This window comes from Mytilus trossulus, chromosome 1 (assembly GCF_036588685.1).
Source record: "Mytilus trossulus isolate FHL-02 chromosome 1, PNRI_Mtr1.1.1.hap1, whole genome shotgun sequence".
NCBI classification, from domain to species: domain Eukaryota; kingdom Metazoa; phylum Mollusca; class Bivalvia; order Mytilida; family Mytilidae; genus Mytilus; species Mytilus trossulus.
The window spans coordinates 47,822,734-47,849,261 of NC_086373.1; the positions used below are offsets into that span (position 1 = coordinate 47,822,734).

Consider the following 26,528-nt stretch of genomic DNA (forward strand, 5'->3'; position numbering starts at 1 on the left):
TTTTAATTTGTTAAAAATTTAACGTTTAGCCAATAAAAAGTAGTTTAACAAAAGCGTTTCGTTCAGTCAACGACGGTGAACGAAATTTAGCACGCAACTGTCTTGATACCACCGAGGCCACTGCTAAAGTTATTTGAGAGCAATGACATCTGTTGCACACAATTTTAAAGAAAAAGCAAGAACAGGGGATGTTTTAATTAGCGAAAATGTCAATTTTGATGGTCTTTTACTCTCAGATCCTATACTGAGAGGGTTAAAATCTGCCGGTTTTGAAAGACCTTCGCCAATTCAATTGAAAGCAATACCTCTAGGAAGATGTGGACTTGGTAATAATAAGTTCACAACCTAGCTAGCTCATGCACGTTTGATATGTAGTCCAAGATTACCCTGACGTCCCAACGGCAGTTTTGCCAGACAAGCTGGGTTTGGGCACCTCAGAATGGGTCTCTTTGGGGTCTAAGCGTGACACGAAATTGTTGATTTTTTGTAAGTGTGATACATGAACGTCAAATTATTGTGTCGTGAAAACGGGAAATGAGGTCTAGCGGGACCAAGGAAATGACAAAAAAATGAGAATTGCTAACGTATATAGTGTAATGGGGATAAAGGAATCTGACAAACCAGTAAGCTGGATTGGAACCCCCCAATGAGACCCCCCTCAGAGCTCGTCCCATATCAAAAAGTAGATATTTGCCCATTCAAAATAGATGCGCTGCTTTGTTGCTTTTGCTGCCAACTAACGGCCTTGGAATTATATAAATCAGGTATCAATTTGTTTATTTTTCATTTATCTTTTCATTTATGTAATTTAATATATAAGCTTCACCTACATTTTGTACCTGCCACCCTTTATTTTTCCATTTTTAAACTGTTTTCGCAGTGACCCATCAATTCAGACTTTTACTTTTATTTTCTAAAGGACGTCAAGATTATTAAGTGACCATAATCGAACACCTTGTCATTTATGATGCAAGTAATCTAAATGTCTTGAGAGCTTCCAATTGTTATCGTGGTTGGCACTAAATACTTAATACCGATCTTCTGTGAAGGTGGGGAAAAATCATGGTTGGCTACTAAATGTTAAACATTAAGCTCCTATAAAGAGAGGGGAAAGGAGGGGTCCTGATCCCGAATTCTCGGGCTTAAAAACATGAGATCCCGAAATCTCGGACTTAAAAACATTAAATCTTGAAGTCCCGAAAGTCGAAAAAAGATTTCCCAGATCCCCAAAGGGTCAATTCCGAAATCCCGCACTTAAAAACACCCGATCCCAGAGTCTCGATAAAGGTCCTATCCCCCCTTTATATAGGAGATGAAAAAGTATAAATATTTGCATATTTGAGTCTTGAGGTCGCAAATATTAAATCTCTTGTAACTTGACGTCCTTTTGAAAATAAAAGTAAAAATGTCTGAATCGATGGGTCACTGTATAAACTGTTTTAATATGAAAAAACAAAGGGTGGCAGGTAGGTGAAGCTTACATAAATGAAGAGATAAATGAAAAATGAACAAATTGATACCCGAATTATATAGTTCCAAGGCCATTAGTTGGCACCAGAAGCGACGAAGCAGTGCATCTACATGTATTTTGGATGGGCAAATATCCACTTTTTCATATGGAATGAGCTCTTGACGTCACGGCCTCAGCCTGTCTGGTAAAACAGCCGTTGGACGTCAGAGTAATTTCAGACTAGCTGATAGGATGCTATGGTCAAGTCAAGCAAGTCCAATTAATTATGATGTCTCCTAAACAAATACATGTATATATACTAGTTCAGTGATAATGAACAACATACTAAACTCCACATTGTACACAAGAAACTAAGATTAAAAATAATACAAGACTAACTAAGGCCACAGGCTCCTGACTTGGGACAGGAGCAAAAAATGTGGCTGAGTTAAACATGTTTATGAGATCTCAACCCTCCCCTATACCTCTAGCCAATGTAGAAAAGTAAACACATAATAATATGCAAATTAAAATTCAGTCCAACTGTCCAAGAGAAGTTTGAGTTTGATGTCAGAAGATGCAACCAAAGAAAATAAACAAAATGATAATAATACATAAATAACAACAGACTTCTAGCAGTGAAAAGCTATTTTATTTGATGTTACAGTCATGACAGTAAGGCATCAAAGCAAAAAATTTTTTTTTTAAATTGCCAGACTAAGAGACTTTATATTTGGACTAGCCTTGGCAGAACACAGTTATTTCTATAGTGCATTTCTTTTAGAAGAAAAACAACAAATTATAAAAAAAAAACCTCAACACCTGTGCTCTATCCAAAAAAGATTTTTACAGTGTAGAGTAATACTTTTGGGAGAACCCCGCCACATTATTTATGTATGTGACTGTCCCAAGTCAGGAGCCTGTAATTCAGTGGTTGTCGTTTGTTTATGTGTTACATACATTTGTATTTGTTTTTCGTTCATTTTAAAAATTAAAAATAAGGCCGTTAGTTTTTCGCTTGAATTGTTTTACATTGTCTTATCGGGGCCTTTTATAGCTGACTATATGCGGTATGGACTTTGCTCATCGTTGAAGGCCCTACGGTGACCTATAATTGTTAATGTTTGTGTCATTTTGGTCTTTTGTGGATAGTTGTCTCATTGGCAATCATATCACATCTTCTTTTTTATATCTTGTAAAGATTTTTTAGACAACGAAAATTTAAGGATGATAACTTTATCTACACAGTACAATTATAGTAGCTTTTATATTGCCTGCTGTGCCCTGCACAATCATGACAGTATTTCCTCTGATAATGTTCATATTTAAATATTAAATCTTGATAACATTTATCAAGAATTTGAAGAAAAAGATAACTTCTGAAAAATTAATAAAAATTACAGCAAATAATAAAACATGATGAATGCACAACTTACATGTCTAAAGGTACATTTTGTAAATATACAAATATTTATGAATGAACCTCTGACAGTGATACATACACAAATATGGCAAATATATATTTTACCAGGACAAAGGTTATTTGTACTATAAGAGAAATTGTGTTTTACAACCATTGTAAATTTAAATTAGATATTCCTTGAAATCAACTCTTGTATTTTAAATCAATTATAACTTGTTTTTAATCACATTGAACATGTTGAACATTGTTGAAATTAAATAATTTAATGTCATTATTTATTTTGGTATTTTAAGATTTGATTGTACAAGCAAAGTCTGGTACAGGGAAAACCTGTGTATTCAGTGTTATAGCATTAGAAGGTCTTCAGCTTGACACATCAGCTCTTCAGGTCAGTATGTATATGATTTTTAGTTAATCGTTACAGTTAGTCAGTAGCCACTCATGCCACTGTCTTGTAAGGAGAAAAGCACTGCATTTGTGAATTACTGTGGTCACCTGTTTAATATTTTTCTTGACATGTTTTTTTTATTATCAGTTATTCTATTTGATTGCATAATCTTTTAATCACTATATGAATAAATAGCAAAATGGTGTATAAATCAATTTAAAGACAGAAAATGAGACATCTACAAAATACAGACTTGAACAATAGCCAAGTCTCTATAATACATTATTATTATTAAACATGTTGAAGTAATGAAATGTTGCACGTATACAAAAGGTAACGTTAGTGACGTTAGTTTCATAGTTCATGAATGGCGGCAAATACTTGATAATCATGTCAATTACAAAATCTTGGCAAGTCTGAAAAATTTGTGAATAAATTTAAACATGTTAAAGGGAACAATCTGCCATCAGCACCAAATTTTCTCAGAGACAGGAAAAAATATTGAGATGTGGTGACTATAATGAAGGCATTGACTGAAGGATTTGAGCTATTAATTAGAGGTTATGAATCAAATTACTACCTGTAATAAGATTATTGTTGGTTTGTTAGGTGGTCAAATATTTGTATAGTGTTTCCTAAAACAATTTTTGATTTTTTTTATAGGTTTTAATTCTTGCTCCAACGAGAGAAATTGCCATACAGATTTGGGATGTTATTAAATCAATAGGTCAAACATTGCCACAGCTAAGATGCCACACATTTATAGGTGGGATGCCACTTCAAGAAGATAAACAGAAACTGAAAAAATGCCACATTGCTGTTGGTACTCCAGGTATAATTAAAAATCTGAAATGAAACATCTAAGGGAGATAATCTGTTTGTTTACAATTTTTAGTTTGACTTTCATTGAAAAGTTTTGTTCAAACAGTTGTATTTTTAATCCTGTTCATTGTATCTTTTATTTATTATAGCTGATACTAAAGAAAAAAGTTCTGTTAATAATTTTTACAACTCTTAAAATGAATTCAACAGAAGACTAGAGTATTCATTATTATACCAATTAACAAAAATTAAACAATTCAATGTGTTATACTTGACAATTTATAGCAGCATTACATCAATTTGTGTAAATCTTTATGTTCTCTCACTATGAACCTATAAATCTTAATTAAAGTTTGTGATAAGTGCAGTTTTAAATTTACTTCTAATTTTGAGATTCAATGATATTTGGTATACACTTTGGGTAGCATTGACTTTGAAAGTTATTTTTCATGTTAAAATATTAGCTATTGGATTCAATATTTGCATTGTACTCTTAAAATTACAATAAGACAAGAATACATACATCATAAACAAGATAATTCAGTAAAAAAAATCTTTTGCTGGTGTCTTGTGAATGCGTTTAACAAAATGTGATTGGGGGTGATTCACTCTGATTTACAAACTGTTCATGTTATAGTTATAAAATATTCACAGCTTATATACACATCTCTTCTCAATCCTGTGTATCAGAAATTGAAATATCATGCAAATTAATGTTTTGTGGGTTTTTTTAACAGGGAGAATGAAACAGCTGATAGAACAAGGTGTAATGAACATAGAGAATATTAGAATGTTTATATTAGATGAAGCAGACAAACTTCTAGAAGACAGCTTCCAGGAACAAATTAAGTAAGTTGTATTGTCCAGGGCTAGTGACAGCCAAGAAGTTATAAACTTTTGATTGAAATCTTTGAGGAACAAACTGAGTATCTTGACCCCAGCCAAAGCCACTTAAAATAACGGTTTAAAGTAGGGTGATGTCATAAAAACTTGTCAGAATTTAACTTTCTCTGAGATTTTATTCAAGAATAAAACAATTACTTATAATACAAGTCTAATAATTTCATTGTACACACTCATTAAAGTGAAAATCCTAATATTAATTGTTACAAAAGGTCACATTATTGATAAGTGGTCATGATGTATAAAAAAAATGAAAAAGACCCACACACAAAAAAGAGTTATGAAACCAAACCTACACTAGATATCTAGTTATAAAACAATAAACATAATTAGAGGCCTGACTTGACAAAACATAAAACAATTTAACTAATGGTCTTATTTGTGTACAAAACAAGAAACTAAAAACAGTTATGATAGGCAGCTACTGCAACAACCACTGCATTACAAACTATGGACAAACACACATAGAATGTGGTATGGTTAAACAAACATGTTTGTGAGCCCTGAACCTTCTAACATAGGACAGTGGTTTAACTGTCCAATATAAGAACACATAGAAAAATCATGCAGTTGAATAAGGCTTGACTAATCAGATTGATACAAAGCGCCAAACACAACTAACAAAAGAATTATTAAGACACAAAATACATTTACTGATTGGAGAGTACACGTAAATAATCAAAGCTAGTTCACAGACAATTACAACTAACATGACTAATATATTAATCATGTGCAGTATTTCATTATAGAAAAAAATTGATACCATATGATTGTCCCTGAATAACCTCTAGTTTGATTTCAATGTTACTGTATTTTTTCAGTTGGATTTATTCTACATTACCTGACAACAAACAGATGTTAGCATTGTCAGCAACCTATCCAGAATACTTAGCAGAACATCTGACAGCTTACATGAGAAATCCCACCTTTTTACGACTCAATGTAACAGATCCAGCTTTGTTGGGTAGATACTTACTGCTTGTAATACTTTGAAATGAAGGGAGACTGTCAGACGTTTTGCTGAAAATAATTAAAGGATATGGTCAAACTTGTACTCATGATGAATTTGTAGGATTTTTATAGAAATAGTCCAAAAATAAAATTTTGATTCAAGATTCTACAGTACATCTGCTTGATAATTGGAAAACAATCAGGGCTTTCCATTGAAGCTGGTAGCCGGCGGAAATCCGCCGCTTACGGTGGCTTCAAGTGCCGGCTACTTCACTGACAAAAATATAAATTCAAAAAGAAAAAAAATTATCTTTTTCAAATGTTTACAGGCAGCCGAGAGACGTATTGTCGCAAAGTCGCGGTCACGATAAACAAGGATGAAAAGTCAGTGTTTACCTTGGGCTAAATATAGTTCACATGAATTCAGGTCACTGATTGGTTGTCTATTTAAAGTCAGAATGCATCGTTTCTTTTCAAAGATAACAAGAGAGACGTTCCAGTGGTCTTTGAATGATAACAATAGAGACGTTCCGATGGTCATTAACTCGTTGGCTTTTTTTGGCTTGATTAAACGTGAAGACAATCAGATAGGATGACAATCTTATGTTATGGAATTATATTAGTCAAATTAAAGAAAGTGTAGTAGATCATATTGTTCAGAATCTGGAAAACAGTATCTTTTGAAGTTCATTTTCAAAGCCCACGTGGTGTTCAGAGAATCAAGGTCAAAAACGAAAGTAGAATATTGTCGACTCGACCTCAAATAAATAACATTTCCAAATGATTAATGTATCCGACTTATTGAACAGTTTTCAAAAACAAAACAAAAAAGAGAAAATCAGAGGATATATCAATTTTCTGTCAATGCTTGAGAAATAATTGTATGATTTAAATACGCGTAACAGTCTTTAGAGAGAAAAGGGGGGTAATTTGTTTACAAATCCACGTAGTTATGCAAAATAAATCGATCAAGATTTCTAACAAACCGGATGATTATTTAAATAAAACTCCTTTAAAAGTAAATGAATTTTAAGCATAAGGTAATGAAAATAAAAAAACTAACATAAAAAAAAATGAAATTTCTTTGAGTTTTTTTTTTTCTTTCTTTAATTTCATACATAAAAAAATGGTCATTTGAAAGATGAAATTAGGTGCCAGGAGATTGCAAGAATGCAGGAATTTGCTCTATTTATGCCAGACCCCCTGCCGTAAGGCACCAAGCTTACAGCTTGGTGGGCGTCCGGCTTCGCCGAACGCATGTTACAGCCGCCTATAATTTTAATTGAGCCTTCTACTTCAATTTCAATGGAAAGCCCTGAACAATACTGAAAAGTTCAAGTAGATCACTATTGTAAATTGTAATTACTTGTGATTGAGATTGAATTAGTGTCATGTAAAACCTTTTATAATATACAGGGTAATCTTTAATAGTTAATCATACACAATCCCTAGTTTCCAAAATAAAAGCACAAAAAAAAAGATCACCACCAAAAAATGAAATCATGTTTCTATTGTTCTTCATTGAAGTTTATGTCTAAGAAACAAACCAAGGCTGTATAACTTTCCCATTATCATATTATATAACAACATGATATTAAAATTGTATTTTTTGTTTTTAGGAATAAGACAGTATTACAAATCAGTGAAGTTCCATCCACTACCCAACAAGTTGTTTGAGAGTAAAGTAGAAATTGTCACAGCACTGCTTTCATCGATAGACTTCCAGCAATGCCTTGTATTCTCTAACTTACAAACCATGTATGTACTATGTTGCTTTTTTTGCTTTTTAGCTTTTCATTTTTTAATATTGACTTTCGCCAATGTCTGGCATTCTCTGACTGACCTGACTTACAGACTGTATATATTATAGGTTCTTGTTTCAAATGACTATTGCAGTAAAACATACACCATGTTCACAGGACCAGCTTTAAAATTTCAACTTGGGGTGGATGTCAAATATTTGCCATGTCACCAGTATGCGACTTTTTCAGTGGTTGTCCTTTTGACATCTTATTTTTTTTATCCCTTTAGGAAAATGATATTGATGACAGATTTTTAAAGTTTGCAAATTTAGTTGCAATTATTTTTCATATTTGCACTTTCTCTAAACAATTACAAAAACTTTGTATTTCCAGGGCACAGAACATGGCAGATGCACTGAATTCCAAAGGATGGCCTACTGCCTGTATTGCTGGTTGTCTAGATCAAAAAGACAGAAATTTGGCAATGGCTAAACTGAAAACCTTTAAATGTAGAGTTCTGATATCTACTGACTTGGTAAATACAAATGTAAATGTGTTCTTAAAAATAGGGTGCATTTTCAAGATGTAAAAAAAAAAGAAAGATTCTTCAAAAAGACTTTTTCATCACTTTAAATAGATTTTTTTTTGTTCTTTGATTTTCTAAAGAACTTTAGATATTAATTCAGTCTTTGTTTAATGGTGATAACTGTTTTGAAATGAAATACTCTTAGCCATTTATTATGCCCCATTAATGGGCATTATGTTTTCTGGTCTGTGGGTCCGTTCGTCTGTCAGTTCATCCCGCTTCAGGTTATAGTTTTTGGTTGAGGTAGTTTTTGATGAAGTTGAAGCCCAATCATCTTGAAACTTAGTACACATGTTCCTTATTATATGATCTTTCTAATATTAATGCCAAATCAGAGATTTTCACCCATTCCAGGGTCCATTGAACATAGAAAATGATAGTGTACATATGTATATGAGGCATTCATGTACCATGAACACATTCTTGTTTTAGTACCACTTTTCCTCTGGATCTTTAATAGTTTTATCAAATGAACTCCCTTTCTTATGTTTCACAGTAAGAAAATGTTGAATTGAATTTTGAATTTTTGAAAGACTTGATAAAGTTCCATCAGTTCATTTAAAAAGAAAAAAAATAGGAAAGCTTTAATAACATTAAAAAAATGCTAGCCTTTATTTAAAATGGAAATTGGAAAAAGGGAATGTCAAAGAGACATAAATGATACATTCTTTTGTTTCAGACATCCAGAGGTATAGATGCTGACAAGGTTAACTTAGTGATTAATCTTGACATACCAAAGGATCATGAGACATACCTACACAGAATTGGTAGAGCGGGAAGATTTGGTAAGGGGTTGTCTAAAATTAATAGTATGAAATGGAGAGGGGTCTAAAAACGCTGCTAATTAAATAAAATGTGTGTACTAAGTGCCTGTTTTATTTAAGACCCAGTTGGAAATGATAACATAAAATCATTTTCATATAATCCTTTTTGATCTCTGAAATCTTTATTTTTGGAGCTGATTGTAAAAAACAATAAGAAACCTATATTTTTATAGCAAATTACTAACTTGTGTATTTTAGATACTCAACTACTCAGTTGAATTCTTGGGTTTTAAGTTAAAAAAAATATCAAATAAAATCAGATATCCTTCCTATTTTTTGCTTATACGGAAGCGTTATTATAAACATACATTTTCCTCCAGTTGATGACGCTATACATCAGTTACATGCTTTTCACTCTTTGCTATTTCATAAATGATTTTATTAGAAATTACAACTAAAATTATATGTAAGATATGATGTAATGTGATTATGTTGAAAAGGAGATATTATTATATTGGGTAGGCAATATTGAGAAAATGAGCATGGTTAAATTTTTCAAAAGATATGGCCTCCACACAAAAAATAAAAGAATTAATTATTTTAATTATGTTAGAAAATTGAGCAAATCATCACCAGAATGTCTGCTCAATTGGATAACCAAATATCAAATTCTTTGTCTTTTTGTGCACAAAATGTGTTATGTCGGCACAATTTTAAATTCATTATCATGATTATTGTTAATTTTGTAATTTAACATTGTACAAACATATTAAACTCCCTCTAAAAACTAGTGGCTGTTTGAATCCTTTCAGTAAAGTTCATGAAGTGGATACCTTTGTATGGCTGGTTGGCAAAAATGCAATTGAATGCAATTATTAAATGATAATCCAACAACATTTCAAATGTTTTTCAAAAAAGTAAATAAAATTGCTGACCATTTAAAGTGTAATTGTCAATTTTGTATTGTACAAACAGGTTCAGGGGGGCTCACGGGTCTAAATCAACTTTTTTTTCTAATATAGGATTTTGCTATTTTTATCCACCTACGATAGTAGAGGGGCATTATGTTTTCTAGTCTGTGCCTCCGTTCGTTCGTTCATTCGTCCTTCTGTGCGTCTGTTCGCTTCAGGTTAAAGTTTTTGGTCAAGGTAGTTTTTGAAGAAGTTGAAGTCCAATCAACTTGAAACTTAGTACACATGTTTCCCATGCTATGATCTTTTTAATTTTAATGCCAAATTATAGTTTTGACCCCAATTTCATGGTCCACTGAACATCGAAAATGATAGTGCGAAGTTCAGGTTAAAGTTTTTGGTCAAGGTAGTTTTTGATGAAGTTAAAGTTACATCAACTTGAAACTTAGTACAAATGTTCCCTATGATATGATTTTTCTAATTTTAATTCCAAGTTAAAGTTCTGACCCCAATTTTTACGGTCCACTGAACACAGAAAATGATAGTGCGAGTGGGGCATCCGTGTACTATGGACACATTCTTGTTTTCTATGATTTAACTTTATATTTTATACCTAATAGAAATATAAAATAAAAATATGGGGTCACCGTTCATTTAAGCTCACAATCTGCCTCCAAAAGAAGCATACATTTTTGTTGATGTCCTTTTATTTCTGTTGAACTAATAGGAGAAATATTGGTAATATCGAAATAAAAAGAGAACTAAATATCAGAAATCGCTTAAATTTTACAATTATTTAGTTTATGTATAGTTTGTTTGAAAACAATAATAAAAAATATAGGTCACTGATCAGTTAAAAAAGATATTTCAATTTAAACATAAAATAATGACATTTTTGCACCAAAGGGAGATAATTTGGAGCTTTTTCAATGATATGAACATTTTTAAAGTCACCTGTGACCAAACCAAATCAATTTGTCTGGGTGATTTTTGTACCATATTATAAAGTAATGACTAATAATGTAATAAATAAAATTTGTAATGAAAAAAAACAAATGTTTAATTTTTTGCTGAATTTTTTATTCCTGCGAGCCTCCTTAATATTAAATTTGTGATATTCATTCTACAGTCCAAGGGTCCGGAAACGGTCATATTTGCCAGTCATGTCCTAAACTGAAACTATAACGTCCTAAACTTTTAATTGGGATTTAGGTCAAATTTTATTTTTCAACTGAATTAATTTCGGTCATTTCGTTGAGATCCAAAATCGGCATTTTGAACATATTTTTGTTATCGACTTCCTGTAAATAAACTGCCACTTCAATTAAGTGTTATAATCCTGAGGGCCCTCCTAATAACTATATTAATGCCTGGGGGAGCTATTGGGTTAATGATTGCTAATCTCTTTACCTGTGTTTTTAATTCACACCTGGCAATTAATCACAAGCTCCAAACTATTATTATAAAGAAATAAAAATTCCATACCAACTGGCTTCATTATTTAATTGCTCAGCAGGTCAGATAATTGTCAATTATGATTTTAAATTGAATTAAAACTTGGTTTAATTTACGTAGATTTTTTTTTTTTTTACTTCTAACACACATGCTTTGTTTACTATGTTATACGCATGCTTAAAATTCTCTTCCACAGATTTAGACAATTGTAAATTTAAAATAATTTCATCCTAAATAAAGCTAGTGCAACTATTTTAATTAATATTCTTACACTATTAAAGGTAAAATATTAAAAAGCCAATGATTTCCTGTGATATGGATAAACAAAACTAATCCCTAAAATGAGTCCGGAATTGTTCATTTTAGTATTGTCGCAGTACATCCGGTTTGAATTTTGACTTCAGAATCAAAGGAAACGTAAGCGATAACTGAGAATAATTTCGTTTTGAGTCATTAAAATCATTTTATTTTTAAACTGTTGCCTTTGGTAGAACAAATCATGAAGTAAATGCGATGCAACAGTGAAACAAGTTTGTTGATGCTACAAACATGACGATCGAGTATGAGCATACTCATAATTTACATAATGAGTCTCAGGCAGTAATGTGATTTTGACAATCATTTTTTGAAAAGGGGCATCAACTTTTAAGTTGTATGAAAATGACCAAAATTAGGTGAAAAAATTTCCGGATCCTTGTTCTACACAATGTAACAAAATAAGTAACAAAATAAGTCATTGACTTTGATTATTGCACATATTCATTTATCTAGGTGACTTTGGAGAGTAAAACTGCTGAGTCTTGCCAACATTTTTTCAAATAGTATTATTTATGTATTTTAGGAACATTTGGTGGTTGTGTTAGTATTGTTAGTGAAGGACAAGAAATGGTTAATCTTCAGTCTGTAGAGAAAAAATGTTATACCAATATCTCACTTCTTCCAGGTAGGCATATAATGCAATAAGTTTTACTTGGTATTTGTAAACAGTTGTGGATGAAATATTTATTGAAGTAGAATTTTTAGTGAACTTTAACCAGGCTTCATAAAGTCAATACTGTTATAAGTATTCAAAAATGTTTATAAACAAACTGATGATGCCATTGCACAAAAAGAAAAGACCATAAGACAAACAGGTGACAAAATACAACATAGAAAACTAAAGGCTGACCAATACCAACCCTATAATTATATTTATTTGTTACATCAACATAGAAAACTAAAGACTGACCAATACCAACCCTATAATTATATTTATTTGTTACATCAACATAGAAAACTAAAGACTGACCAATACCAACCCTATAATTATATTTATTTGTTACATCAACATAGAAAACTAAAGACTGACCAATACCAACCCTATAATTATATTTATTTGTTACATCAACATAGAAAACTAAAGACTGACCAATACCAACCCTATAATTATATTTATTTGTTACATCAACATAGAAAACTAAAGACTGACCAATACCAACCCTATAATTATATTTATTTGTTACATCAACATAGAAAACTAAAGACTGACCAATACCAACCCTATAATTATATTTATTTGTTACATCAACATAGAAAACTAACGACTGACCAATACCAACCCTATAATTATATTTATTTGTTACATCAACATAGAAAACTAACGACTGACCAATACCAACCCTATAATTATATTTATTTGTTACATCAACATAGAAAACTAACGACTGACCAATACCAACCCTATAATTATATTTATTTGTTTCATCAACATAGAAAACTAAAGACTGACCAATACCAACCTTATAATTACATATATTTGTTACATCAACATATAAATTTGCATTTTATTCCTCTATCGAATTATTTGATTTCAAAAAATAGTATTTTGTTTGAGCATATGTCGACTTCCATCAAACTTACAGTTAATCCTTGCAAATATAGTTTTTAACTGTTCTATTTACAGATCCTATTCCAGTAGACTTAGTGAAGGCACAAGGAATGATAAATCTGGATGATATGGTGTCAACAGAGAAAATATTAACAGTAAAAGACAACTGTTATGTGACATTTCCTGTAAAAAACAAAGAAGAATATAAACAGTCAGAACAAACAAATTCTGTAGATAGGACTGATGTTCAGTCGGAGCAGGCTTCTGATGACAAACATAAAAATTCAAAGAATGATAAGCTGGAAGAAAAAGATCAAGAATCAATTAAAATAAATGCTCGTAATAGCTGTGCAAGTTTCACCAAATTGAAGGAAGATAAGTCTGATGAAAACATTATTATAAGTTCAAGAAAAGAGAAAGATATTTTGTTAAATGGAGTTTCAGATCAAAGTGATAAGGCACACATTGGTGACATATTTTCCGCAGAGAACAGTTCTAAATCTGTAATCAGTTATATAGCTGATGAGAAAATACAAACTAAAGAAGGGTCAAAAGAAGAGAAGAATATTAAAGAGGAAACTAAGCAGACAAAGAACAATAAAAAGAAGCATACTAGTGCTAGCTTTTGGACACAACTTATTGAAGAGAGAAATGATGATGAGGATTTTGTCAGAGAATTTCATGCTAGTCAGGTGGAAGACGACATATTTGATATTTCTACGCCTGATATTGATGAAATTGAACTAATAGAAAAGAAGTTTGAGAAAGTGAAGGTAAATGATGAAAAGGCTGAACCTATGAAACGCAAAACAGCCAAAAGAAGAAATGAAAATGAAGAAAAGAAAGGTGCTGTAACCCAATCTTCTGAGGTTGTAAAATCTACAAATGGAAATGTGGCAGACGTGCAGAGCTTTACCGACCTGGAAATTGAAATTCCATCACTGAAAGAGATCATTGGATTAAAGAAATTGCAAAATCCAAACACATACCAAACTGCTGTGGATAGTTGCAAAGCACACAAAAGTACTGCAAAGAGTTTGTCAGAAAAAGTTGCAAAAATCAGTATATCAGAAGATACTAATCAGTGTATAATCAATAATATTTGCAGAGCATTGAACTACGATGAGGGTTTATTGCAAAAAGTAAAAAAAATACTGACTATAACACATCTAAAGTTTGATAAGAAATCAGTGCAGACTTGTGAAAAAATAGAAAGTGACAAAACAACTGCTGCAGCTGCAAACCATAAAGAGGAAAAATCAAATGAAAAAGGAGAAGGCAGACAGACTATTCAAGCAAAAAGAAATAATAAAAAACAGTCAAACAATTTGCCTAATCCTAAAATTTCTTTTCAATCAAAAGATAGTGCTGATATTCCACCAGTACAAAGTTCAGAAACCCATTCTGTTGGCAATTGTGTAGAACAAAAGGCAAGTGAATTGAAAGATTTCAAACTAAGGGGAAATAATCAAAGACAGAAAGACGTCAAAGTAGGTATCCATAGTGATATTAAAGAAAAAGATGAGAAGGAAGCTGATACTTCTAATAAAAAAACAAAACAGAAAGAAACTTTAGAAAGAGTTAGCAAGGACTATAATTCAGGCAATTTGAAAAAGTCAACAAAAGAAGATAAAAGTAACAACAAAGAGATTTGGGAAAAACCCTACAACTGTTATAGATCTGAACCATGGCAGGAAGTTAAATGTGATTTGTCTGAATCTGAATGTCCTGAATCTAGTGAATCTAGTGAAGATTCAGAGGAGGAGGAGTCTCAGAACCATAAACATCCACATGACTTTGGTCAGACAGGAAGTCGAAAAGCGAAACATTCACATTATAACAAATCTAGTTATGATTTTGAAGACAATTGTGCATCATCTACAGAAGATGACAGTTCTGGAAGTGAAAATGATTTGAATCAAAATCCATGGGCCTCATTTATGAAAAGTTACTTCACAAATTTTCCATCACACTTTACCAAAACAAGTGGAAACCATCAAAATCCTTATGCTAGCATGTATAATTACCCATTTATGAACATGCAACAGATGCCTTATATGAATATGCAACAGTATCCGTTCATGAATATGCAACAGAATCCATTCATGAATATGCAACAGAATCCGTTCATGAATTTACATCAGAATCCATATATGAGTGCATACAACCCATACTTATATCACAATCCTTATTTTCAGATGACTCAGTCACAAACTCATCATAACTATCAAAAAATGTTAAAGAACCTGCAATTGCAGCAGAAGTATGTTAAAATGATGCTTAAAAGACACAAGAAAATCATGTCAAAGGACTAATTTTTTTTAAAAAGGTTTGAAAGATCGCTTAAAAGGTACAAGAAAATTTTTTTAAAGGCTGAACTTGTTTGTTAAAAGTTTGAAAGATCTAAGTCATAGCTGCAATATAAGTATTGATCTAGTCTTGTAATAAAATGCCTTAATGGTAACTTACCTTCCTATTCATTTTATTGCTACACACTTTTTATCAGGTCACCTACTTAGCTACTATTGCTCTTCTGCACTCAATATTTCATTTTTGCCACTATGTCTGGATTGGGGCTACTTCATCGAAATGAAAGTTGGTGGTTAGGTGGGAAAGTTTTATGACTGTGGGTCATTTATGGTTGTGTATAAAAATAAAAAGATGTGGTATAATAATGTCAATGAAATAACTTACAATATAACAACTATAGGTTATTGTAAAACCTTAAACAATGAGAAAAACTCATATGGCATAGTAATCTATAAAAGGTTGCAAAATGAAATAAATGTGTGTAAAACAATTCATACATTACCAATTGAGAGACTAGCATACTGATTTATGTACAAAACAATAAACAAAACAAAAATGTGATACACAACCACTGTATAACAGGCTCCTGACTGGGGACAGACATTTACACTGATATACAGGAGGTGATGGGGTTAAACATGTTTACCCGTTTCTTATACCATGCCTCGGGTAAAATGTTTTTGACCTGTTCGTTCTGTGTGTCGGTCTGTCCTTCCATTTGTCAGTCCTGTTCTTGTCATTGCAACTTGCAACTCCTCTAAAACCACATAACAAAATTTCATGTTACTTTGTAGATGATAAGGACATACTATGTAGATGTGCATATCAACAGGAAATATTTGTCCATTGCCAATGTAAAGGGGGGGGGGGGGTTGTATGTGAGTGCGCTCATGTAGGTTTTCTTATTACTTTCTTTTCTGAAGGCAATTCAAAATCTTCTGGTTTTATTGTGGAGTCTGGGACCATAGAGCAAACAACAGCCAAAGGCCACCAATGGATCTTTAATGTAGCAAGAAACTCCCACACTGGAAGGTGTCCTTCAGCTATTCCCTTAAAAAATATGTTTACTAGTACAGTGATAATGGACGTAATACTAAACTCCGAATTATACACAAGAAACTTAAATTAAAAATCATACAAGACTAACAAAGGCCAGAGGCTCCTAACTTGGGACAGTCGAAAAATTGTGGCGGAGTTGAACATGTTTATGAGATCACAACCCTCCCCCTATCCCTCTAACCAATGTAGAAAAGTAAACACATATCAATACGCACCTCAGTTTGTACAGAAGGAGTGTAAAGTGTACAAGTCCAACTGACAAGTGTCATCTTAGCTTTACCTCATTTTCAAGGTTCAGTGGTTATATGTTATAGTAATACTGTATATCAAAGGTTTTTTTTTTTTGGTGTATGGAATGATAGTAATATGTACATGTTCAACTGGCAGGTGTCATCTGACCTTTACCTCATTTAGTACATGGTTCAGGTTTTGAGTTTTTTGTTTTTTTTTCTAATACTATATGCAATATGTCAACTATTGATCAATGAGGTCAAGGTCAAATAAACAAAACCTGTGAGACTGACAGGTACAGTGTAAAATATTTCCATCAGGTTTATTTGTTTTATTTGACCTGGACCTCATTTTCATGATTCATTGCTCAGTGTTTATTGTTTGCCTAAACTGCGACAAAAGTCGCAGAAGGCTCGACCTAGGGGAAGTGATCTGGCAGTGACGGCCAATTTAGAAGATGAAAGACCTGCATGCTTTAAATTTTGTATATAAATGCCTCGTGTTATCTGTCAGTCACATGTCCAATGTCCTTGACCTCATTTACATGGTTCAGTGATTACATGTAAAAAAGTAAAGATTTTTTGTAATGTTAAATTCTCTCTTATTATAAGTGATCACTATATTTGGTATGTGCGTGCTTTGCAATGTCCTCATGCCCATCAGACAGTTTTCAATTGATGGATCTGTGAACCAGAGTTGGTGTAATTGTAATCATTATTGTAATTGCTGTAATTGATGACAATTTTCCAAGTTATCAGTGTAATCATTGAACAATAAATCTGATTACATGAAATTTAATTTAATTAAGTACTTTTCAAAATCCCTTGTAATCCTGATAACTTATTGATTACATTCTGATTACAATGAAAATAAATCTGAGTGAACAAGGTTAATTTCTGGTGGTCAAGTCCATATCTTAGATACTATAAGCAATATGTCTAGTATATTAGGTGTATGGAAGGACTGTAAGTACATGTCTAACTGGCAGGTGTCATCCAACTTTGACCTCATTTTCATGGTTCAGTGGCTAAAGTCAAGTTTTTGAGTTTTTGGTCTTTTTTTCTAATACTTTTTGCAATAAGTCAACTATATTTGGTGTATGAAAATATTTAATGATCTTTCTCTCAGTTGGGCTGGTTTTATTTCACCTTGACCTCATTTTCACGGTTCATTGCTCAGTGTTAAGTGTTTCTGTGTTGGTCTGATTTTCTTAAAGTAAACTATATTTTTATAATTGTTAGCTGTACATGTCTGCCTGGCATGGTTCACCTGACCTTGACCTCATTTTCATGGTTTATTGGTCAATGTTTAATTTTCTTGGTTAATGTTAAGCTTATGTGACAGTTGTAATAAAGCTTTATATTTTAGACTATCAAAATTATATCAATGATAAGTAAAGAAGGCGAGACATTTCAGCCGTACAGGTTGTGTTTTGGTCCGTTTTTCTTAAACTATAAAATATTTGACTGTTTCTTTTATTTTACATTATTTAAAGAAATATGATAGAAAATTCAATTTCTTGAATAGTTAAAGCAAAACTTTGAAAATATAAAAGCATACACCTCAAACATGTGTTTAACACATACTTCTGGGGGAAAACTGCACCAAGTACCTTAGACACTTCAAATTTAAAGAAAGAAAGACAAAAATCGTAAGTTTTTTTTATAATTTGGTAATTTAACTGATTGCTGATTTATTTTATCTGTATAATATAGTCATCAAATATAATAAGATTTAGTATTTATATACCAGAAACGTGTTTCATCTTTGCTTGATAATGTAATTCATTGATTTGATTGTATAGCTCAAATTTTGGGCACCATGATTGGTTAATAAAATCTATCTATCTTTGAAAACCCCTACTCATCAGTGATTGCTCGCATAAAAGAACGTTATATGCATTTCACAAATAAAAGGCAACATTTCGAAATATCTTTTCAAAGATCAATATTGTTTGGATTGATCAATTGTTGTGACTACATCAAATACTAGGTCTGTTCTATGTTCCTTTGTAATTTCAACTAAAGACGAAGAACTGGATTTTCTATCACTGTATTGGATATCAAAACTACATAAGTGTCATTACAAACAACGATATATTGCTGGGTCTTCCAAGTGCTCCACGAAACCTCTTTCTAATTTATTAACATCTATTTTTATCAGCGATCAAAGACGGGCTTCAAAGTTAATGTGAAACTGCCTATTCTAGAGGTGGCGTGAATCAGATGTGGATAATTAAAAATTCCAAAGATCTTTAAGAGTACATACAATCTAACTCTCTTTCATCTTGTAATATATGTTATTAAAACATTTGACTTTTCTACACTTTACACAAGTATTCCACATTCCAAATTAAAAGACAAATTGAAAGAGTTGGTATTGTTTTGTTTCATAAAAAAGAATGGCCAACATAGATACAAGTATCTTGTCTTATGGAGGGATACACCCTACTTTGTAAAGGATCACTCTGATTCAAACAAAAAATTCTCGGAAACTGGCATTATCAAGATGCTAGATTTATTAATTGACAACATATTTGTTTCATTCGGAGGACGTGTTTTTCAATAGACTGTCGGCATTCTAATGGGAACAAATTGTGCCCCTCTTCTTGTCGACTTGTTTCTTAATTATTATGAGGCTGACTTCATACCGGAACTTCTAAGGAAGAAAGATAAGAAGTTAGCTGTGTCCTTAACTCTACTTTCCGCTATATAGATGATGTTCTTTCACCAAATAATTCAAAATTTGGTGACTATGTTGAACGCATCTATCCCATCGAACTAGAGATAAAGGATACAACAGTTAACTCTGCCTCATATCTTGACTTACGTCTAGAAATTGACAATGAAAGGTCGGTTGAAAACAAAACTTTACGACAAAAGAGATGATTTCAGCATTCCAATTGTGAACTTTTCATTTCTAAGTATCAACATTCCAGCAGCACCTGCATACGGTGTATATATCTCCCATTTGATACGATATTCTCGTGCTTGCATTTCCTATCATGATTTTTTTTGATAGAGGGCTGCTGCACACAAGGAAGCTATTAAACCAAGAGTTCCAAATGGTGAAGTTGAAATCATCACTTCGTAAATTTTACGGACGCCATCACGAGTTGGTTGACCGTTTAACAAATGATATCGGACATGTTCCTTACGTCGTAACTACAATCCCATTCCCTTTCATGAATGTGATCTACCGAATTATACTATTTATCGGATTTGTAATCCCATAAGCAACACGACAAATACCACATGTGGAGCAGGATCTTCCTACTCTTCCGGAGCACATGAGATCACCTCTTATTAAATTTTTTTTTTTGGGGGGGGGTCGTCTTGTTTATGCTTTAGTTTTTTATGTTGTGTCATGTGTACTATTATTTGTCTGTTTGTCTTTTTCATTTTTAGCCATGGCGTTGACAGTTTATTTTCGATTAATGAGTTTGACTGTCCCTGCCTCTGTTATCTTTCGTCCCTCTTCGAACGTCACTGATTTTTTTTTTTGTAGGCGCGTCCTTCGTAAATAAAAATAAATAACCGTGGTATCTCTGATGAGTTTATTTATACCTAATATTTATTACTTTCTAGATCTTAATATATACACAATTTTGCTAATACCAAAAGACAAAATACAACAATTTCTCCTTGTGTCAAAAGATAACATTTTTACCAGTTAACTGCACTAAATTACACGTGTTATAATTATGTAATTTTACTCCCCAACTAGAGCGAGAAAAGCATATTTCCGTTAGTTGTATTATATGCAAGTACTGGATGAGTGGAGTCAGCACTGACTCCAAAGCTCTAAAGATGACAACTGAAAAGGTCTAAAGATTATAATACAACCATTTGATTGATAAAGGGTTAAACAACATGTTGTTAAAGAAAAACAATCAAATAAGTACTTCAGGATACAAGGGGTGTAACAAATGTTAGTGACAAACAAAAGCATTAAGTTTAAACAAAATTAAAGAACGAAAGACCACATTGTACCTTATTGTTTATCTCACTGATTGACCCATTTATCAAAGATCCATTTAATATCTTTATTACAATCATCATGTATGTAACTGTAAACTTTGATAAAGAAAATCAAAGTCTAAATTTATTTGATAAAAGAATAACAAAGTATATGGATTTCTCCTTATGACGAAAGATAAAACGTACACCACAGTCGACAAGGAAAGCATATTACCGTAAGTATATAAATAGCTACATGTTTTATTATGATTCCAATCTTAAAGATGAAGTTGTAACTATTTGCCTAACAAAAAAGACTTGGTGGTGTGATTTAAGTGATTTTTATAAGGGAATCTACGAAAATTGTTGTAAAAACAGCCATGAGAGGGTTCTAACCGAGACACTTTGTTCTTATGAATAAGAAAACTCAGATCATGAAACTGGTGTTAAAGTTGCAGCTATTTAAAGTTTGATATAAAAGGAATAGAGTGTTTGATTCTGATTTGCAAGCACTCTGAGACTCTGAATGCATAAGAGATTTTTGTCGAGCCTGCAACTTTTGTTGCAGAAATCTCTACACAGGGATAGTGATCCGGCAGCGGCGTTAGCTAACTTCTTAAAAGCTTTATATTTTAGAAGGTGGAAGACCTGGTTGCTTCATACTTTGTTGATAGATGCCTCATGTTACGAAGTTTCCGTCAGTCACTTGTCCAACGCAATTTACCTCATTTTCATTGTTCAGTGACCACTTGAAAAAAGTTCAGATTTTTTGTAATTCCAATTATTATTATATGTAATAGGATAACTATATTTGGTATGTGTGTACCTTGCAAGGTCCTCTTGCCCGTCCGACAGTTTTCACTTGCCCTAGACCTCATTTTATGGACCAGTAAACAAGGTTAAGTTTTGGTGGACAAGTCCATAACTCAAATACTATAAGCAATATGGCTTGTATATTCGGTGTATGGAAGGACTGTAAGGTGTACATGTCCAACTGGTATGTGACCTTGACCTCATTTTCATGAAGTTATAGTTAAGTTTTTTGTGCTTTGTTATGTGTTTCTTATACTGAATTCAATAGGTCTACCATATTTGATTTTGGTCTTTTTATCTAATACTATATACCATATGTCAACTATATTTGGTGAATCGAAATAGTTTATGATCTATATGTCAAGCGCGCAGGTTTTATTTGACCGTGACCTCATTTTCACGGTTCATTGCGTTTTTGTGTTTTGGTCTATTTTCTAAAATTATAAGTAATAGGTCAACTATATTTGTTGTATGGAAGCATTGTTAGCTGTATATGTCTGCCTGGCATGGTTCATCTGACCTTGACCTCATTTTCATGGTTCATTGTTTATTTATCTTGGTTAAATGTTAAGTTTATGTGACAGTTGTAATAAAGCTTTTTACTTAGGACTATCAACATAATATCAATGATTAGTAAAGAAGGCGAGACATGTCAGCGTGTGCACTCTTGTTTTCAAGTTAATGTCAAAGACATTAATTGTGTATACATTTTTGGGATTTTTGTATCTCTTGAAAAATACGATAGATGCATCCATTGACTCTTCATATACACATACATGAGTCAAGACCACATCAAATTTACATAATTTGAAGGTTGGATAAATCGTTTAAAGTAATATTGGGGAAGAGGGTTTTGTGCTTGATGAGAAATCCATAAAACTTGAATGACACTACATAATTGCATTGAAACTTATTATTTTTCCACCTATCCTTTAATATAATGGTATGAAGCTATATCTAAGATACTGTATATGAGTTTAAAAATAAAAGAAAATAACAAAATTACCGAACTACAATGAAAATTCAAAATGGGAAGTCCGTAATCAAAAGGCAAAATGAAAAGCTCAAACACATAACACGAATGGATAAAAACGGTCATATACCTGACTTGGTACATACATTTTCTTATGTAGAAAATGATGGTATAGAAATTACAATTGACACTTGTGATACTAGATAATGGATAAAAGAGGGACGAAAGATATCTTAGGGACAGTCAAATTCATAAATCGAAAATAAACTGACCACGCCATGGCTTAAACGAAAATTACAAACAGACAAACCATAGTACACATGCCATAATATAGAAAACTAAAGAATAAGCAACACGAACCCCACCAAAAACTAGGGGTAATCTAAGGTGCTCCGGAAAAGTAAGCAGATCCTGCTCCCCATGTGACACCCTTCGTGTTGCCTATGTGATACACATGATTATTGATTTTCTAGTTATGGCATCAAATGATACTATCAGATTATTACATGGCATTTTTCATATCGCATGTATTATCAGACCTAGGTTCAATATCAGCCCAAGAGCCGCATGGCTCGAAGGCTGATATTGACCGAGGGCTGATAATACATGCGATATGAAAAATGACATGTTATGATCTTTTTATCATATGCTTCCACAATGGAGAAAAATAACTGATTCGTATATTGATCCTTTTACGTGGTTCTGTAATTGAAGTTCAAAGATTGAAAAGTTCGCGGACGTCGGACCCCAAATTTAGTACATTCGATATGATTTTTTTCTATCATTTGCCTCAACAGAGAAGAAACACATTTTAATATGGACGAATCGACAAAAAACAAACAAAAATTAACAATACACATAATGAAGACTGTTTTGCAACTTTTTAAAGTAACTTTCTAAATTATGTTTGAAACTTTTAAACAATAAAATTGAGAATGGAAATGGGGAATGTATCAAAGAGACAACAACCCGACCATAGAAAAAACAACAGCAGAAGGTCACCAACAGGTCTTCAATGTAACGAGAAATTTCCGCACCCGAAGCGTCCTTCAGCTGGCCCCTAAACAAATATATACTAGTTCAGTGATAATGAACGTCATTCTAATTTCCAAATGTACACAAGAAACTAAAATTGAAATAATACAAAGATCAGAGGCTCATGACTTGGGACAGGCGCAAAAATGCATTTATTTAATATTTTTTTTTTTTATTTTTTTTTTTATTATTATTTCACAAAATATACTTTCCAGTATCCAAATGATTGTTTTGTACACTACTTTGTAATGGTTTTCCCTGAAAGCGTAGCATTGAGGTGTATTTTCCGGAATTTGCCGAGTATCACCGGAATGCCATGTGATAACGTTACGGAAAGGCATGTGATAACAATCGAACCATGTGATAAACTTTTCATATCAGTCCGCTAACTAAAGGACCAATTCGAAAAATATGGAATTTACGTTAATTTAATGGTATTATCATACAGTAAAAATCATATGTTATTTAGTCTAAGTATATGATAATTATATATCTACCATTATAAGACGTAGATCTACCGATAATATTTTTAAAACGTGCTGATATTGAGTGAGGCAGCGAACGAGTTCCAAAAGTCTTCATGCTGTTTCGATATACACAAAACAAAGACCGATACGTGTGCACAGATTATCAAAAAAGGCATGGTTTGTAGTTATCGTGTGTAAGAACTTTTCATATGCGACTAATTTTGAACATTAAGCAATTTTAATATTTTTATATCACCTGGTCATAACAAGATCATAATTTTATATCATTATTTGAACATAAGAAATTGTTTCTTGCTTTTGTTCCAATTAAGAACTTTCCGTTTAAGTTATTCACAACATTTTTATTATTTTACCCATGTGTCTCTGTCCACAAATTTTAAGTCCGTTTTAAATGAAGATTCAAATTAATCAATTCTTGGTTTGTTCTAATTTTTAAAGTGTTACTTTTCACCTGTTTTTGGTCTCCCCAGTAAAATATTTGTGCACACCAGGACTATTTTTTTGTGTCTGACACGTCACAGCCAGATAAAATATGAAAAGTTGAAACTGATTCCGCTATAGTAAAGACTGTATCAATAAAAACAACATTTTTTGGGGTTAAATTACAGCAAAATCACTTGAAATAAATGCATTATCCTTATATATATTTTCAGAGGTTGTATTATATTAATATGGCATTTCCCCTAACCAGAAGGCAAGCACAAGTGCCTAAACCATGTGAATTATGTGAAACAGACACACACATTAAATGGAAATGTGTGCAATGCAACAAACTTATGTGTGATAAATGTAAGAACATTCATTTAAAATTTCAAACTCTAATCAGACATGATATTGTTGATGCCTTTAATTCAGTAGGGGGAAAAGACATAGAGCACCGCATAATCACCGACAATATTCCATGCGAGAGCCACAAGAAGTTCAACTGCATGTTCTGTAGAACATGTGACCGCTTCGTTTGTGCAGACTGTATAACTGCCTTCCATAAAACACACGATCTTGATTCTATTGACACAGTGTGTGATGAAAGAAAGCAGAATCTAAAACAACTCAGATCGAGATTGTTTGAAAAGCTAGCACGTTTTGAAACTGAAGAAAAACAAATCCAGGATTTAAAAACCAAACACAACAATTTTCTTGCTGAATCAGTTGAAAAAATTAACCAACATGAGCAGCTGATAAAAGTTGAAGTTAGTAAACATGCAAATGAACTCAGAAAACAAATTGAAAATGAAAGATTAAGGATAGAAAATTTGATGCTTAAAAAAGAAAATCAATGTGAAAAAATGAAGGAAAATTTGCTACAAAAACAAAGCGATATACAAGAAGTATTAGAGTCAAGGCAAGCAGTTAAAGTTTTTACTGCTCAAAAAGAATTTTGCACCAGCGAAGATTCAGATGCCCACTTCGAGACACTTCCTGATGAAACAAAATATTTTATTCCTCAGATGGATAATTTGAAGAATATCTCCTACTTATTCGGATCACTTCAAAAGACAAACCTACCAAAGGGATCGCCACAAATTACTTTTGAAGTGATCAAGAGCTATACTACAAATTTGAACACCGTAGAAAAAGTATTAATACTTGATGACAAGACAGTTTGGATTTCAAATCGTGTGTCCTCTTGTTTACGTAAAATAAACTATGATCTAACAATCAAAACTTTAAAAGATATTTCTGTTCAGGTTTATGACATGGCACGGAAAAGTAATAATGATATTTTTCTGTCTTTGCATGACAGTACTAACGTCTGTCTGTTAACAACAAAGAAAGGAACAATTAAACCTTTCATATCTGTGTCACCACTGATAACATGTGGTATACATGTCACAAAACACAATGAGATTATACTTGGTGTGAAAGATGTGGACTCATGCAAAGTAACCGACAAAAGTTGTAGAAAAATTATAATCTTTGGAATGAATGGGAAACAAAAACAGTCTTATGAATATGACAAAGATAAACATAGACTATTTACTATTCCTGTTAGAATCACAACCAATGTTAACAATGATATAATTGTTATAGATAGAATATCTGTTAAGGATTGGAAGGTAGTTGCTATAGACAAGGAGGGACAAGTAAAATGGGCATATCAAGGAAATCCACAAGTCAATAGCGATAAGCCATTTCATCCTACAGATATACTAACGACATCAGAAGGACATGTTCTAGTTAATGATTTTATAACCAATACATTACACGTCTTATCTGGAGATGGAGATATACTGACATTTCATGCTATGAAGGATCAGGGAATATTTCATCAATACTCAATGGATATTGATTCAAAGGGACAGCTATGGGTGGGATGTCATTCAGGGAGCGAACAGCGATCAGATGCTAGACTACATGTTGTCAAGATGGGTTTTTAATCCAAGTTAGACACAATAAA

The 26,528-nt window shown here is 32.4% G+C and overlaps 2 protein-coding genes across 2 annotated transcripts; both read left to right on the forward strand.

The window, feature by feature from the left end:
• Positions 1 to 60: 60 nt before the first annotated feature.
• On the forward strand, positions 61 to 15,731 carry LOC134725975 (probable ATP-dependent RNA helicase DDX20). Its single transcript, XM_063590320.1, has 10 exons — positions 61 to 326; positions 3,167 to 3,261; positions 3,925 to 4,093; positions 4,821 to 4,932; positions 5,808 to 5,950; positions 7,557 to 7,695; positions 8,073 to 8,214; positions 8,945 to 9,050; positions 12,237 to 12,338; positions 13,338 to 15,731. Exons 1-10 carry the CDS (start codon positions 143 to 145, stop codon positions 15,575 to 15,577), a joined length of 3,432 nt encoding a protein of 1,143 aa, XP_063446390.1. The 5' UTR covers positions 61 to 142; the 3' UTR covers positions 15,578 to 15,731.
• A 5,202-nt stretch (positions 15,732 to 20,933) lies between these two features.
• On the forward strand, positions 20,934 to 26,528 carry LOC134708288 (uncharacterized). Its single transcript, XM_063568711.1, has 2 exons — positions 20,934 to 21,057; positions 24,784 to 26,528. The coding sequence occupies exon 2, from the start codon at positions 24,802 to 24,804 to the stop codon at positions 26,506 to 26,508; it is 1,707 nt and encodes a 568-aa protein (XP_063424781.1). The 5' UTR covers positions 20,934 to 21,057; positions 24,784 to 24,801; the 3' UTR covers positions 26,509 to 26,528.